The following is an 18,178-nucleotide window of genomic DNA, read 5'->3' on the forward strand; positions in this document are numbered from 1 at the left end:
TCATCAAACCACCATACATGGATATATAAGCCAGTGGGTGTGGAGAGCATCATCAAAGCACAATATATGGGAAAAACGGGCCAAGGTGTGTGGAGAGCATCATCAAAGCACCATATATGGATATGTAGGGCCAAAGGGTGGGGAGAGCATCATCAAAGCACTATATATGGGTATAAAGGGCCAAGGTGTGTGGATATCATCATCAAAGCCCATATATGGGCATAAAGGGCCAAGGTGTGTGGAGCGCATCATCAAAGCACTATATATGGATATGTAGGGCCAAAGGGTGGGGAGAGCATCATCAAAGCACCATATATGTGTAATTAGGGCCAAGGTGTGTGGAGCGCATCATCAAAGCACCATATATGGATATGTAGGGCTAAAGGGTGAGGAGAGCATCATCAAAGCACCATTTATGTGTATATCTGGCCAAGGTGTGTGAAGCAAACTGGCATCCAGTGCAGTTCATGAAGCGGAGGAGTTATGTGGGCTTACTGAGGCATGCCCATCAGTGCTCGCGCCGCTGCATTCTGGACCAGCTGAAGCTTCCGGGTCAGTCTTCGTGGGCAGCCCCATGTACAGTGCATTGCAGTAGTCAATCCATGAGGTGACCAGGGCTTGAGTGACTGTCTGAAGCCCTCCTCCCCCCCACCGATCTAGGAAAGGGCGCAACTGGTGCACCAGATGAAGCTGGGCAAAAGCGTTCCTGGCCACAGCTGCCATGTGCTCATTGAGCAGGAACTGAGAGTCCAGGAAGACCCCAAGTTGTTCAGCACCCTTGAATGTGGAAGTGCCACCCTATCCAAGGTCAGTGATGGAATATCCCCAGTCCCAGGCGACCCAAACACCCACAACCACTCAGTCTTGGCAGAACTGAGTCGCAGACGCTTCCTCCCCCTCTGATTCCGCACAGCCCCCAAGTTTCTTTTCGTACTGCTTTGCTCTGTTATGTGGCTTTATCTTTGCACCTATTTTTCTATCCACCTACCTTCTTTTGCTCTTCTGTTCTCAGGTTACTCATGACCAGCACTAGTATGGCTCAGTGCAATTATCCTATTCCCCTGCCTTTTTTGTTGCATTTCTTAAAATCCTTTATTCCTCATTACTCCTGGCACTCCACTCTGGAACAGCTTAGAACTGGTAGCCCCAGTTAAAAGGGCAAAGTGGAGCCTTCCTTCAAAAGCCCTGTCCTGGGAGCCCAGGGGAAAGGGCCCTTCCCTACTCAAGAACAGGTGATGGTGGCAGAGCAGGACCTGCACTCAGCACCCAGGCAGCAGGAGCAGGAGGCCTGGATCCAGCAGCCTTGTGTTCTGGGTTGATTCTGCTGCATGAATGCAGAACAAAAGGCGTCTCTCCTCCAGATTTCTCAGTTCATTCACAACCACAAAAGTTCATTCAGCCATGACCACTGAAAGTATTCCTCCAGCTTGTGCCATTTTGGGGAAGATGGACCTCCAGGACCTTCTGAGTGAGGGGGGAGGACCGTCCTCCTCCGATGATCAGCAGAAGAATGAAAAAGAAAGGGCTCCACACAGCTCCACCATGGGAGGGGCTTCCATCTAAAGCCACCAAGGCTGGTGGCCATTACTGCACCTCATGAGTGAATATATATCATTCCCTCTTTAGTACGTCTTCCCACCCCTGTTAAAATGCTCCTGATCCCCCAGACTCTGTGGCAGCAGGTGCATTCTTAAGGCTGCAATATATACAACACACACAGTTGAAAAGCTAATCACACACCAGAATCAAAAGTAAGGTAACAATCTTCTAATGTATTCCCGACTGAGAAATGCCAGACGATTCCCATTAGTTTCTGCCACGCTGCAGCCTCCTTTTGAGTTGATTTACCCACCCCCCTTTTCCTGCTGTCCCCATTGCTTCACAATATGTTGAATAAACCATTTTTGACCTGTGCAGTTTTGCATAACTAGAGTATAATAGGGAGATCCATGATATTTCACAATTTCAAGACACCTTTTGGTTTTCCTGTTGATTATAGATGATCCCTAGAATAAAAACAACAGTAATATTAATAAAATTATAGGAACATCATTGAATTCAGTGCCTGTAACAATACATTTTATTTATTATTGAATGTATACCGTCTTTACTTTGTGTGAACACTTCAGATAGCTTGTAACTATGTAGAGCTATGTAAACAATTAAACTATAAAGTATAACATAAATGCAATTACAATTACCAGTACAATATAATGAGTGCAGTTAACAATCAAAAGCTTAGTGATAGAGAAGCATTTTTGCTACTGCCCTCAGTATGGGTGAGAGAGGGGTGCCCATTCTTATAGAAAGGATGAGTTGGAAGGAACCTTGGCGGGTCACCTAATCCTCCTGTCCACTCTGGTCAACACTCCACCATCTCTGACAGGTGACCCTCCAGCCCTTGTTTGAAAACCTCCAGGAGGGGGTCCTCCTCTGCTCCAGGCAGACTGCTGTGTGCTCTTACTGTCAGGAAGATAGATAAGGTCTAGTGTGGCTCACCAGAATTAGTACCCCATGGGCCCCATCCAGCTTCCCTGCCCACAGTAAGGAAATCAGTACCAGTTTGTTTGGACACATTTTGGCCAGTACACCACAAGTGCAATGAAGGCTCAGCTTCACCCCAAGGATGCTCATGCTCTTCTGTGCAAGTGAGGGATCTAGACCCCACCTTGCAAGCCAGTGCTGCTTGCATCCCACCGGCTAGGGAGTATATGCAGCATACAAGATGCCCTGAAGAGCAGATTTTTGTCTCCCGTAATATTATGTATATATTGATTTATTTGCTGATGTTTTGGAACTTCCACCACAGCAACAGATTCATTATTTAGAAGTTGCAGGGGCAACATAAGCATCACTGATCCAGGCACTTCCAGGGCCTCTGACTGAGGAATCGGCTGTATATTTCTATGAGAGCAGATTTGAGGCTGTATTGAAATGGATTCCATTAGGCACAAGCAACTACTGGGCAAAATCCACAAGCTTCCTACTTTCTCTGGCAGAGCATACTCAAAGCCCATATTGTTTGTGAGAGAGGGAGATCTGAAAAACCTGCTCTCCCCACCCCAACACACCCGCCTGTGCTTCCTCTCCTGTTCTCAGCCATCTGCAGTTGCTTAAGATCTCCCACCAGCCCCTCCCCAGAGAACCACTCCTCCCTCCCTGCCCACTGCACTTTTTCATTACTGACCGGGTTGTCCTCAGCCTCTTCCCCTTGAACCCCAACTTCAGGATGGCCAAATCTCTCCCATCCATCATATCCTAAGGCTTCTGGCTTCCCTACACCTGGCCTCTCAGACACTGACCCCTCAGCTCCTCATTACCCTCCCTGCATGACATGGATCTCTTTTTCAAAAACCCAGTGGATCAGAAGACTTTTCTGCTCATACAGACTGCAAAACAGAATGGGCCATTTTAACATGTCTGCTGTGAATGCCCTAAGAACATAAGGTCTTCTTAAGCCATGCAAGAACTGGAGACACACATGACAAATCAAGGGCTTACTTCTTTATTCTGAGGTGCCTTGTATTCATAGAGTATTAAATTAAAAGCTTACCTGTATGAAATCCCAGTGCATATTCTGTTCTTTTCTCGTGGCTTCATCACATTGCTCTATAACTGGCAGCTGTCCTTTTCCAGAGTCTGTCAAGCATCTATCAACTGTGTTGCGCCGAGATCGTAAACCTCCCACAAAGAGCTCTCCAGTGCTATGATAGAACATGTGCTGAAAATAATTGGGTATAGTTTTCATCTGTATTGTGCTACAGCAAATATCAATAATAGGAGTTCTATTTTTCCTTTTCATCAAATTCTGAAGAGCACCTGGTTATCAAACCAGGGCCTGGGCTTAGCCATATACAAGTTCAGGACCATGAAACCTCCACCCACTCCATTTATGGCCCACAAAGCACACTGGCATCAAGCCACCAAAATGGCTAATTTTCAGGGGTGTGATTTCAGATATGGATTGCAAAACCAGGGTAGGAATGGGAGTGCAATACCTGAGGGATGTTTCCCATTTTCACCTTTAAAAGCTCCCTGAACCCCAAAAATCACCTGAAAGAAGGCCAAATATTGGCAGGGTGGGGGAGGTAATCCCATCTGAAGGCATTATTGCAACACCCAAGGGCTTCCTGTGCCTCATAGGAGATGCAGTTCCCCCAGCTAAAAAGGACTGCCCGCCTGTGCCCTAGATGGCAATTAGGTTATCTAGGAACTGCCTTTGTTCGTATTCATCTGGCCTTCTTCTCAGTCGCCACAGGTTCAACTCTCTCCAGTTCCTGTTTCCCCGAGAGTGCCATCTGACAGGAGCCAGGCAATGGGCATTTGGAGTTCCCTCCCTCCCTAGACATCTGCCCTGCTTCTTCCCTCCTGGGTTTCAGGAGAGCAACTAAGACCTGGCTTTTCCCTCCAGCCCAGGAGGAAAGCATGCTTTGAGTGTCAGGATACACTGGTGGACACACCTACTGTACAAGGGTATTTGCATAGTCCCCTGCCCCAAACTGGAAGCTATCCTGGAGTGGACCTGAGTCCTAGGTGGCAGCCGTGTTCCCCAGAGCTACTCCGGTTGCTTTGCAAGCTCCTAGGCAAGAAAACCCTGGCCACCTTCACACTGCAATGCCTTGTCAGTGGCCTTCCCTTCTAAGATCCACCTTCTTGGCCACAACAGCCATGCAACTTATTTCAGAGGAAGCGATGGCTGCCGGACTCTGGTCATATATACTTTTACTGCTGTCTTCATGAGGCTGTGTTGTTATTTAACTTCAATTGCACTAAAGTGCAATTAATTGTACTAATTAATTACAATTAACTATGATTATTAATTGCACTTATATATAAAATAATTACACTAATTTAATTGATGTAAGCAATCTTATGGATTGTTCTTTAAAACAAATTTCTACCTATGTAATATCCTAAATATTTGTAATTCAACACAGGCTATGTTTTAGAGGAATCGCTCGATCATTTGCTTCATTTGCAATATTCATTGCCTCTGAACAAGGGAACTGGAAGGGAGAAGATGCTGCAGTGATGCAGGACATTCTGGTCATTAGCAAGTAACCCTCCGCCAACCGTTCCCCAGAGGACTCCTGAAACAACAGGAAAGCGTTCACCTTCTGTTCCAAAGCACAGTGACATTGTACAGAGATCCCTTTCATGAGGTCTTCAAAGCAACGTACCTAGGAGTAACGAATCGGGCCCTGAAATCTGCCCCAAGAGTCTTCGGTCATGTAAGAAAGAAAGAAGTGTCTTTGGTTGAAGTGTCAACCAAAGATGAAATTGTTATTTTCTCCACTGTTTAGCAGACTCAGACCAGAGAGAATGTATTGGTGACTTACCTGCGGACTATATCCATGGCAATTGTACATGATGGGAGTGTTCCCAGGAACTGGTCCTTGATCTATGCAGTGGTTCTCACTTAATGTGTTTTTCATCTGCAAGATATGAAAGAGTGAAGAGTTGGATTTACAGTTCCAAGTCCATTGAGCATGCAAGTAAGGATCAGTGTGATGAAGCAGGACATGATAAAACCTTTAAACCTCTCCCTTGCTTGCTTACTTTCAACAAAAGAACAAACCCTTCATGAAATACTGCAGGTCACAAATAGTTTTCTTGTGCTCCAGAAACACAATTCCACAGTTCATCATATGTGCATTTCATAGACCTCCCAGTGAAATCCCAAAATGTGCTTTTCAAAGAATGTTAGGACATTTTGAGTGTTTAATATAGCATTTATTCATAAGGAAAGTTCACACTGATGTTTTAGGGGTTTTTTTCCCCCATTCAGTTTAATTCAATTCAATTTCATTCAATAGATAGCTTAAAGTGTAATATTAGATTTGAGACTCCAATTTAAAGGTTTGTAAAATAGTCTACTTTTCCTCCACGAAACTCAGAATCACTGCTTCAGCTTCAAAGCTTGAACTTCAATCTTTTTATTTCCCACTGAATATCACTAGAAATCAATAAAAATATTTTTATTCTATTTCTCAGAATTGGAGCTTTCCAAAAATAGTAATACTTTATGAAGCATATCGGATATCGGTTAAAGTCCTATCCTCTGTGTATGTCTGCGTTAAGCGCTTCTAACTTTAGATTTTAAAAAAAAAATAAGTAAATTGCACAGCCCTTTTTAAAAATGCGTGGTAGCCAGATTACATTCTTAGACAAAGTTGACGCTTCTGGGGATATCAAGCCCAGCAAATATGAGATGAATAGGCATTGTACAAAGAAACCTTTCCTGTCCCCCACCTCCACTTTTCTCTGATGTGTTCTAGGTAATATGCCTCTTACCTGATTTTGTGGGCATTTTTTAAAATAAATTGACATATATGACAAAAATGGATGTATCTCCCAAAAATATAGGGAGGTATAAGGTATTTTTTGGAAATTCCAACATGTGAATAGTGTTCCTGAACAAAATTCCCAGAACCTGGCAGCCTGAGGGTTGGCTCAATGAAGGGGAAATGCTGGGAGCAGAGGGAATAGGTCTTCATTGGGGGCAAGTCAGGTCGTTTTCCCACTTAAGGAACACAACCTTTCTAAGTTTCTGCATTCAGAATACGAGGCTTTCCTTGGCATGGCTGCTTCTATCAGCTACGGTTGCTTTACAGGTAGTCCTCATGTAATGACTGCCCTGTTTAGTGACCATTTAAAGTTACGACGGCACTGAAAAAGTAACTTTATGACTGCGACTCGCACTTATGACTGTCGCAGCATCCCTGGGATCACATGATCGCCATTTGCAAGCTTCACAGCTGGCTTCTGACAAACAGTAAATGGAGCAGCTGGCAGTGAAATCGCAAGTCGTGATCATGCGATGTCTCACTTAATGACCATGGGTGATTTGCTTAACGACTGTGGCAGAAGTGAGGCCGTAAGCCCATAAGCCTGTCACAGTCACATGATGTCTTGCTTAATAACCACATCACTTAGTGTCAGAGTTGCTGGTCCCACTTGTGGTAGCTAAGTGAGGACTACCTGTATTCCTTTTGTATATAAACTAGAAAAGTGATCACTCGATTTTAAACATTTGTATACTGCTTTCCTTAAAAAAAGCTCAAAGAAGTTTACAGTAAATAAATGGTATAAATAAAATATGGATAACAAATACAATACCACCGTAGAAAGGAACAGGAATTCATCTCTGTTACTGTTTCATTTGATGCCAAGGCCTAGAAAAAGAGGGCGCTGCTTCCTTCTGTCTTGCCCTTATCCATGAAAAATTAACCTGACCTTTCTTGCCTGAGTGTGTACATGCTAGCAGGGACAGGATTCTGTTAGACTACTGCCACACACTCTACATGGAGCAGTCTTTGGAGGCAACTCAGTAGCTGCGATTCGCTTGCTTATAGAGGGGAGAAAGTCTCAACCATTGACATCAACGCTGCAGTCTCTGGGCCAGCTCAAAGCGTTGAGCTCATTAGCCTAAAGGGCCCTCAGGACATGGCTGCAGGATCATCTCTCCCAGCCAGGCTCTACCTGAGAGAGGAGAAGGGATGACGAGAGCCTAGCGGAGGTCTTTCTCCATGAAGGGCCCCCCATACAACAGCCTGCCCCCTCTCGAGAGGGCGGAGCTCCAAGGTTTTAGTCTCTTGCAAGGCCGTTTTAATATTGTGACACGTAGAGCATTCCAGCACCGACGGCGACTTGGGCTGCCTTTTTGGCTTTGGGACTTGTTTTTGTTAGAGGTTTCTTTCTGTGCATGCAATACAAGTATACAAAATACACACACACACACACACACTTATTTACCTGGTTGGGTAATGAAATACCTGCAAGCAATCAACCAAGCTCAGAGAGCACCAAGAACTCCAGAAACAAATAAACAAATTGCAGATTTAAGTAATCATTCAAGTGTGCACACAGAACACACAAACACATTTGCATGGAGTCTGCGGGTGTTTATTGTTTGGAGCTATTTGGTTTTGATTACATTTGATTCGTTTTGTTATTAGTACTTACATTGTAGTTTTTTACATTTGTTTGCCACTCAGAGATGCTTTGGTGGCCATATTAACTGAAATAAATCTAAATATATAAATAAAGCAAGCAAGCTAGCCAGCTTGGCAGAGCCTTTAAGGCAAAAAAAAAAAGGGGGGGGCTCAAATGAAGTTATGTGCTGTTTGCCCCAGAAGCACCCTGCTGCTTTCAGATTCCGACCCTGCTACAACATATAAAGTTGCCAGGTTCTGCGCAGCAGTGATTAAAATTCATCAGAGGATGACCTGTGCCACAAACCAGTCTTAACGAGCGTCTAGTTCATCATACTAGAGCGCTCTGTAATTTGATAGATATGTTAGGCACACGCCTTTGTTCATTTGTTTACCCAAGTTCCAAGAGCCAGATAGAACTTGAGACGAGGCTTTTTAGCTAACAGAAGTTTTATTGGCCAAGAAACATTCTGGATGGCTCAGTCAACACCGTGGCAAGGTGTTGAGGAGAACCACCCCTTGCAAAGCAAACAACAGAGATTTTATAGGCATTTACAAATGTAATCAGATCGTACATCCCCTCATGTCCATACAAGGAAATACAGGGATGGTCTAGGGAGGAGTAAAGGTAGATCTCAGAAAGAAAGTTAGCTCAACTCTCTTCTCTTGTCACCAAAGAAATGCCTACCTCCTTATCTCTCTCTGGAATGCAGGGCCCCTGTCTTTGCAACTTTTACCAAGCTTGTACCAAGCTAATTGCTTCTTCGAAGACAATCAGGCATTCAACAAAGAGATAAGGTGGGGGGGAAAGAAACGCTGTGCTCTTTACAAAGCAAGTTAACCCTTTCTAAGTAAGATAGAGTGCACCACTACATGCATGCTTATACACCATGTGAAATATATATATAGAATATAAAATCATATATTAAAATAATGCCCTTCAGATACAGTCTGCCACAGGCTAACCTTTAGGCTCCCTTACATCCATCGAATGCTCCCAGCCCTCCTTTTAGATTCCTTTTAGATAGATACTGTACTTTCTGTTTTATATCTTTTCGCTTTTCATAATTATAACTGTTATTATTTTAGACTCTGAGGTATTTCCTATGCTTTCTAATTGACTGTACCCCACCCTCCTTATGCTGGTCGTTGGCCGTAATAAAGAGTCGATTGAGTGCCCCCGAAGCAGACAATATATCATCTCACCCGCTTTTACTTACTGTTCCATAGCCTACAATGGTAATCTGAGGGACCAAGTTAGGATACACATTTTTGATGTACCAATCAAAGCTTTTGCAGTTCAGCCTCTTCCTTAGTTCTTTTCTAGAAGAAACATCTCCGTAATCTATCCCAGAATTCTGAAAAAGTAGGGTATCAGTTTCATACATATGGCAAATATATATTTCATTTAAATTTATGTTTAGAGAAGTTTGAAAAGGAAGCCTTGGAGAAAGCTTTGGGGTCTTTCTGCTTTCCTATTCAGACACTGACCACATCCTTGGTGACTTAATTTCAGTGGCAACAGAGGGTTGTTCAGAGGGAGGGGAGGGTTTGTGGCCCTCCAGCTGTCGCAGCCTCCAGCTCAGGAGAGCTTCGCTGTTTGCCACGTTGGTTGAATTGATTCAACAGCATCCAGGGAACTGCATATTGCCCGTCCCTACCCAAAATAACTAGTGCATTTTATTATGAAAAAGGTAACCTATAAATAACTAGTGCATTTTATTATGAAAAAGGTAACCTATTATAAAATTTGAACCATTTGAAAAGTTAATTTGAAGACCCATTTTTCTTCAAGTTATTTGCATGCCATCTAGTCATACTCAACCAGAATATCATAGGGGATCATTTGACTGAAATCAGTACATATTATTCCTGCAACTTTCCCTCATACCAGGCCTTTCCACACTGCCAAGATCTTTGTTAAGCTTCTTCTGCTGTTCTCCATATTTGGATGAGTACAGGTAGTCCTTGACTTTCGACCACTTGTTCAGCGACCGTTCAAAGTTACGACAGCTCTGAATGAAGGGACTTATGACCCATGCTCAAAGTTACAGCTGTTGCAGCACCCCCACGGGAAGCAAAGGGGCATTTTGGTGCACTGCAGCTCAGGGGCTGCTTTTGGCTTTTTTTTTTTCTTTGCAATGCGAAGCCCCACCCCGCCCAGGAGCTTTTTGCAAAGCGGCTTTTTGGCGTGCCATGGCTCTGGGGCTGCTTTTGGCTCCCCCCCCCCCCCCGCAGCACGAAGCCCAGCCCCAGCCCAGCCCAGCAGCCAGGCCGGGCACACCTCGCCAGCAGCAGGAGCAAGAAGACGGCCAAGGTCAGCTGGGCCGGCAGAGCACAGGGCGGAAGGGGTCTTGGAGTGCAGGTGGCGAGGGCGACTGCGGCTGGGACTGGGTTGGGGCAGCTGCAGCTTCCTGGGGTATGGCAAGCAGCTCCAGAGCTGCGTGGTTCTGCGGCTGCTTGCCGCCCCGCAAAGCAGGGTGCAGGGCGGCCAAAAGGGCAGAGATGGGGGGCAGATACAAGGGTGGGAGAGTTGGAGGTAGTCCCTTATCTTACTGAGGCTTGGGGAGGGAGGGACCAAGCCCAGAAGGGCTTGGATAGGGGTCGGTACTTGCTAAACGACCTGCAATTTATTTATTTATTTAATATTTATTTACATAACCGATTGTCACCACCCATCTCATTGAAATGACTCTGGGCAGTTTACAGCAGACATAAAATCAATTAAAATACTATATAAAAACAACCTTAATAATAAATAAATTCCAAGAATGATGGAGAATTGGCGAATAACTCGGGGAGCGTCATCAGGGCATTAACCACCTCCAGGGACAACTAGAGCTTCTATCGCCCCATACAAGCTGGCAGAGGCAGGTCTTTAATCCTTTCCAGAAAGCTGGGAGGGTAGGGGCCTGCCGCACCTCTGGGGGGAGAATATTCCAAAGGGCAGGGGCCACAGCAGAGAAGGCTCTCCTCCTGCACCCCACCAGCCAACCTTCTCTCACTGACAGGGTCCGCAACTGCCCTCTCTGCCTGACTGGGTGGGGTGGGTTGATATGATGGGGGTGAGACAGTCCCTCAGGTAACCTGGACCACGCCATGTAGGGCTTTAAAGGTAATAACCCACACCTTGAATTGGACCCAGAAGCAAACCGGCACCCAATGCAGCTCCCGCAGCAAAGATGTTACATGTGTCAACCTTGGAGCACCTAATATCATCCACGCAGCCACATTTTGAACCAGCTGTAGCTTCCGGATACTCTTCAAGGGTAGCCCCATGTAGAGCGCATTGCAATAGTCTAACCGAGAGATGACCAGGGCAATTCTCAGTTAACAACAGCAATGGGAGTGTCAGGATTGCAGTTGCTAAGTGATGTGGTCATGTGACATCTCGCTTTATGACTGCATCACTTATTGATGGAAATTCCAGTCCCAGTTGTGGTCATAAGTTAAGGACTCCCTGTACAGTAACTACTTAGATATGCCCTAGAGTGAGCAGGAATTCCCTGGGCCTGTCAGCTACGATGTGGAGCTCTGTGTGAGAAGAATCTTCCTTTGGGTCCTGGGTTTCCACAAGATGTGACTTAGGATGGGGGGTGGGGTTCCCTCAAAATTTTGATTGGAGGGTGAGGATAAACAATCCTTGGTTAACCCTCAGCTCCTGACCTTGGAATTATCTATCGGGCAGACAACTAAGAGGGAAAGGAGAATTTTCTGTTGAACTTTTGTTAGTTCAATCAACAAAGCTGTGGCCCTATTTTAACCCTTTTTCTGTCTCTGCCTCTTAATTTCAGGCTCAGCCACAATACTTGTTACTTAGATAAAATTTGCCAGTAACCTCAAGAGGTATATTCCAGGCGTAGTAGACCATGGATTTATACTCGTCCATCCACACTTCTGCTACACGTAACGCATTTCTCTTCATAGCAAGGGACAAATCCAGTAAATAGGGCTTGTGTGCTCGCTCCAGGTGTGCAATCCTTGAACATGGCAAGACTTCAACTCTCCCTCCACACTGCCAAGCCTGTAGTTATAAAATAGGAATACAGTCTTCACTTTTTCCATAAGAGCAACTGCAAGACCTATGGCTCTTCCCTCTCAAGAGTCTTGGCTGGGAGCGAGCTGGCACCTGAGGAAAGGAGCTCTATGCACCAGGCAGACTTACAAGACCTGCACCTGTAAACCTCTCTCCCTTGACCCAAACAAACACCCCCACACTTAGCTTGAGAAAAAGCCACCCAGATTCACAGCCCGCCTCAACCCCAGCCAGTCAAGTTCAAAACCGCACTGCCTCCTTTGCAACCTTCCCCTGCTGCCTTCCATCAAGGCCGCTTGCCCTCGTCTTTGTCTTATGCTCCTCCTTCTTGCACAGAGCCATGGAGTCCTGGCTCCATGAACGATCTGCTCTCCATTTATTTATTTATTTATTAAGCATATTTCTATCCTACCTCAATTCAAAAAAGAACTTTTACTCTGGGGTTCTTTTACTTTGCATTCAGCTCTATTGTCACCATCAAGATAGGGATCGCATTGTTTGTTGAAGGCTTTGGCCCATGTCTGCAATATTTTTTATCTGTTTACTTATTCATTTATTCATTCTGTTTGTGTACCTCCAAAGCAATGGCAGTTACAGCAATCCAATAAAAATATACAATCAGTTAAAAGGTTCCTGGTAAGCCTTAAAACCAAAATCAACAACAGTGAGGAAGAACGAGAAGGAGAAGAAGGATCCGACTAAAATATAAGACAAAAAGGAAACACAGCAGTTAAACTGAAATGAAGACCTGGTGACAGCTAATCCCCAAGAGCCTCTCTTAAGCAAGTTCCACAATGTTAAAAAGGATTCCTTCATTCCAAACGGAGACTATTCCATAAGGCCAGAGCAGGGGCCGAGAAACCGTATCTCCTGGCCTTCATTCCTTACCTCGCAAAAGTGGGACATAACAGGAGCTTCTCCCAGGAAAAACATGCCAAATGGGCAAATTCAGTAAGTAGAGGTAGGCTTGCACATATCTAGGGCCGAACCACATAGGGCTTTGTAGGTTAAGATTTTGAAACTCTGAATTTTATCCAGAAACCTAATGGCAATCAGTGTAGAGTCTGAAGCACAGGTGTCATGTGCTCTTAGTGAGCAACACCCACCAACAACTGGGCTGAAGAATTTTGTACCAATTGCAATCTCCAGACAGCCCCATATAGAGTGCATTGTAGTACTCTCGTAGGGACTGATGAGGCCATGAGTTACCACTGCAAGAACCTTGTGATCCACACAGGGCCACAACTGGCACACCAGCCAAAGCTTGGAAAAAGCTCTCCAGGCCACAGCCAGCCATAGCCTCTATCTGCATATCCAGCAGCAGTTTTGGGTCCAAGAGGATCCCAGGTCCTGGGCCTGCTCTCTCCGGGGCAGCACTACCCCACTGAGAGGCAAGAGTGGAACTGGCTGCGCATCTTGATGACCAAACATAAAGTCCATTTTGCTTGAGCTTAATTCCTGCCTGATTTGTTCCACCCCTTCCCCCTACAGCCTTCAGACGTTGGAACAAGACTACTACAGCGTCACCTTTAAGGCTCAGGGAACTGATATAAAGTTAGGTGTCATCAATGTATTGGTGATAGTTTGAAACCAACAAAGGACCTCTCCCAGCAGCTTCATATGAGTGTTAAACAATAGGAAGGAGAGAACTAATCTCTGATGCCCCCCCCACTTACAAGGGGTCACTGAGATGACCTCTCTTCCCCAGGCACCAAAGACTGGCATTGCTTGCTAAGGCAGGAGTGGAACCACTGTAAACCACGGCCTCCCACCCCAACTCTTGCAGACAGTCCATGTAGTGGTCTGTGGGAATGGCCTTGGGAGACAGGAGGAAGAGCTGCAGACTGGGCAGTGGTCAGACAAGAGGCAGCTGAGCCCACAGAAGGAACGAGGGCATGGCAAACATCTCAGAAGGGACCCTCCCTAGTTTTTTGGACTGTAAAGATGAGGGAGGAGAAATGTACTTTCAGACTTGCAAGATTCTGTTAATGCAGCCTTACAATGAAGGCAGAGGCACTACTTCTGGGCGTGCTTCTTGTCTGGATTACCTCGCAAGGCTGACAGTCCAGGAGGATACCACGGCCCATGGTACTGAAGGCCACTCAAAGAGCAGGTAGGACCAGAAAGGGCGCAGCCCCCCATCCAAGTTCCAGCAGAGGTCATCTACCAACGCAACCAGTCAACGTACCTCCCCCATTTGCACGGAGACTGTCTCCTGCACACTGTCAGCAGCAGCAGCAGCAGCAGTTTAACTTGCCACAATAGCCAGAACCAGAATAACCAATAATAATGTCAGGAACGATATAATAAACATAACCGAACTGCACTGTACTGTAGTGATAACAAAGCAAAACAACAAAAATACATTAAAAACCAAGTATTGTAATACTGTCCAACAGAGTGAGCAAACTGACAACCCATTCATGTTGACCTCCCTCCTCTTAAATCTTTCCAACACACTTATACAGACCACTCACATTCAGACAAGCAAACCAACAAAAGTGGTATTTAAAAATGGTGCTTATCTCAGGCTAAACTATCGAGCAAAGATCCAGTTGGTTATTAATAATAACTACATAAAGCTTTTGACTAAATTCTTCTCAAGAATCTAATTAAACACATATATGTCCATTTATTATATTTGCATTTATTTTCATCATACTTTAAAATTGAATCTCCATAGATCATCTGTGCACCTATAAGTACACTTTAGCTGAGCAGATCTTAAAAGCATGTATTTCTGAAGGATGGCTGATCAGTTAATTATAGGGGGATCTGTAGGGGGATCTGTGCTAAAATTCTAACACACAGCCCTTGCAATGCTCTGTTTGGACACTGATTTGAATTTTAAGGGTTTTTGTTTGTTTGGCTTTTGCTTTATTATCTAGTAGCAAACTCTTACAAAATTCTAATCTAATTCCAATCGCTGCAGGCAGAAAGTAATTGATCTGGTGGTTTCTCATTGGAATGCCTTTCTCTGAAAGATTAACATTTGCTACTAGTATGGCGTTGATCAGCAAACATTGACTCCCTTTCCTTTCTCTCTCCACTTGGGCAACAGAAAAGATGGCACAATCCTTTTGTACTGCAGAGAAACTAAGAGCACAGTCATCGTGGTCCTCCTTGCAGTGTTTTCCAATCGCTGGTTCTTCTGAATGCTGCTCTAGGCTTTGTAGGTATGCAGCGCCCTAATGCCAGGCTTGGTGTAGTCCAGAGGAAGCCTTCCTGAGCTGGCTGATCACAGCAGAGCTACCTGGCAACCCCTCCAAAGAATTCGTAGGAAGTCAAATCCTGCTTTCAGAAGTGCCAGGGATTGAATCCACACCCCTGCCACTGTGGCCCTCAGTTGGGGCTTTCACTTTTATCGCTGGCATGCAATCAGTTGTGCACCTATGCTGACCTGTGCATGTTAGTGCCATGCCACTCGAGTTTCTTTGTTCAGACTCTTACCTGGCCTGGCTGAATATGCCTCTAGAGGGATCTTTTTCAGAGTCCACAGAATGGAAATATGGTCAGTAAGTTTACTCAGCTGAGCTGCTGTAGGAAAAGGTGGTGTGTGAATCTGAACCAGAGAGTTTAAGAGCAGGTCTGACTCTGGCCTTAGAAAGGTAACCAACATGTGTCATCTTGATTCACTAGAGGATTGGGCATTATTTCAGTCAACGGAATTCAGGCATATACAAGATGGACAAAAAGAAGAGCTTTTCTCTTTGTCTTGCGGTAGAGGATTGGGGTCAAGAAGGGAAAGGCTAGATGGCAATGCAGGGGTGATCCTTAGGTTAGGGGTGGGTTCAGCCAGACTAAACTTCTTCTGGACTGGAACAGGAATTTCCATGGCCCAGATGAAGTCTTTGGATCAAAGGCTGCCCGTTCCAAAGAAAGGGAAGGGAATAAAAGGTCTCACCCTGATCCCCAATTCCACATTTTCTCCTCCATAAATGTGCATTCCACCATCCAGAACACCGATCTTCCCCAAAAATTCTCTGTCTGCAGCAAGTATTCCCATTATAGAAGGACTCCTAATATAAAGAAAGAAAAGAGAGTCATCAGCTTTTACTCATGAATATTTATCATATATATAATGTAATTTGGAGTGGATACCGATACTTTACTAATTTTGGATCTTATAGTGAATTTTCACTATCTTGCTCTCTCTCTTTCTCTCTCTCTCACACACACACACACACACACACTGGTGTGCTTAGAGGTATGAAGTATGATGAAAATATACTGTAACACATAGGAATAAGATTGTGCTTTCTCGTTCTTTCAAAGCCATAAATTACTCTTCAATTAGTACAAAATAAGAATTCATGATTTTAAGTGCTTGCCGGCCGTGTGTGACACAAACATCGACCCTGGTCTGAGAAGAGCTTTGTCTACAGCACCGGCCAAGCTTGAGGCCACGTGAATGCCTTGGCTGAATTGAATCGGGTAGCCTCTTTCCATCAGTAAAGCAAGTCAAATCACCTCCAGGGCTCAAGTTGCTTCACTGAAGACATGCCTGGGCTGTTTCCTGACAAACGATTTACAGTCTTCCAGCATTGCCCAGCTAATATTTTCATCTTGCCAGCCTGCAGCACCATTTGTAGTAAGAGTAGTAATAACTGCAATAAAAGCTTCCAGTTATTTTCTTTCAAGGAAAGTTGACCTGCACAAGCTTCAGCGCAGCACGAAGCAATTCTCTCCTCGCTTACCGGATTGGTGCTGTTTGGTCTTTCAGCGCGTACCAATCTTCTGGTATTGACTCGTAGAGACACCAAAGAGCCCAGTCAAATCCGTCGGCAGCCTCTGCGTACTGAGTTAGTTGGAAATCATCAAAATGGATATTATCAAACACCGGAGATATGATAACGGTGTGATCCTCCTTGATTCGAGACAGAATTGGTTCAGCCCTTCATTAAAGCAGAAAAGGGTTCATGGAACGGGTGGCATATACATTTAATAATGAGCTCTTTTTCTCTTTTCCTTTTGCCTGAAATTTCCTGCCTGCAATGAGGCTTCTAGTGTACCTCCCTGCTGAAAGAAGAAGCTGATCCTAACCCTGTCAAGTTCCTTTTGTTTTCTGCTTGACGCATTCCTTTTGTGATGGTGATTCAGTTACATTTGTCTGTCCAAAAAGTGTATATAAATCACCTTTGGGCACTGTGCTACTTTAATTAGTCTTAATTCCTCATGAGAAAAAAAAAATGCCTTCACCAATAGCTGTACCTCTGGTTCTTTCAATCTTTTTTTTCTCTAACAGAATCTTTCAGCAAGCAATCTTCTCATCCAATATAACATGACAGAGTTCATCTTGCAGTACACTGATCAATAGCAATGCCAAGTAGCAGGGATCAGAAGATGGTGGGCCCATTTAAGCCAAGTCCTATCTCCTGCCCAGAAGGTTTCTAGACTGTCAAAAAACAGTAAAAAAACAGTGTGACTTCCGGTCTCTCATATCCGTCACACTAAAGGCAACAGTGGGATCCTCCACAAACAAGAAAAAGGCTCCTGAATTAAGCAAACCCAACGTATGAACTCTATGGTCTTGCCTAATCTCAGAAAACTAAGCAGGGTTAGACCCACTTCATATTTGGATGGATTCACAGTTGGAACGGCAGCTTCTGATTGAAAGTTTTTGTTGTTTGGCTTAAAAAACTTGCTTAGCGGCAAAAGCAGTTTGACAGTAGAACCAATTTCTTCAGGAGACAGCGGGCATCCCTTCGCTGGAGGTGTTGAAGCAGAGGCCAGGCAGTCCTCTGCCTGGCATGCTTGGATCTCGATTCCATCCCTGAGCAGAAGGCCACGTCTCCATGACTACCAGAAGAAGACAAGAGGAAAGAGCTTCCCTACTGCTGCCAAGGAAAGGCCACGGACGGGGCCGTGTGGTCAAGCAAGAACAGTCAAGGGTACTATTCTGTACTGTTCTACATGAAATACGGTATACAAAATACTCTCTCTTCCAAATAGGGCATTTTTTTAAAAAGCGTGGCTGTCAATTACATGTGCATATATTTCTCTGTAGAACATAAGGTCACCCTTCTTGAGGGCAATGCGCCCTTCTATTTCTGCTATGCCCGCTCCGAACAGTGCATGTCTTTCTGTGCGCATGGCTGTAGAGCACATGCTCCTGCTCACGTGACTGCTCCCTTCCTCCTTTCGCTAGGCCAGTGTCACACATTATCTGTGAAAGGGCTCTGTGTCTACGGGTGTCAGAAACCTTGCA

General features: G+C 44.8%; 1 protein-coding gene across 1 annotated transcript in view; it reads right to left on the minus strand.

Annotated features, from left to right (window-relative positions):
• Nucleotides 1-1,844: 1,844 nt before the first annotated feature.
• Nucleotides 1,845-18,178, minus strand: part of GALNT8 (polypeptide N-acetylgalactosaminyltransferase 8) — a 46,262-nt gene continuing 29,928 nt past the window's right edge. The window contains exons 5-11 of the mRNA XM_088142763.1: nucleotides 16,668-16,865; nucleotides 15,875-15,989; nucleotides 11,773-11,958; nucleotides 9,155-9,292; nucleotides 5,340-5,435; nucleotides 3,554-3,721; nucleotides 1,845-2,006 (exon numbers count right to left, since the gene is read on the minus strand). Of these exons, the coding sequence (XP_087998889.1) occupies nucleotides 1,845-2,006; nucleotides 3,554-3,721; nucleotides 5,340-5,435; nucleotides 9,155-9,292; nucleotides 11,773-11,958; nucleotides 15,875-15,989; nucleotides 16,668-16,865 (1,063 nt within the window). The remainder of the gene's footprint in view (nucleotides 2,007-3,553; nucleotides 3,722-5,339; nucleotides 5,436-9,154; nucleotides 9,293-11,772; nucleotides 11,959-15,874; nucleotides 15,990-16,667; nucleotides 16,866-18,178) is intronic.

The sequence above is a fragment of the Python bivittatus genome, unplaced genomic scaffold (genome assembly GCF_059951505.1).
Source record: "Python bivittatus isolate LINGU-HERP-01145 unplaced genomic scaffold, Pbiv_v1 ctg000010_np1212, whole genome shotgun sequence".
NCBI lineage: Eukaryota > Metazoa > Chordata > Lepidosauria > Squamata > Pythonidae > Python > Python bivittatus.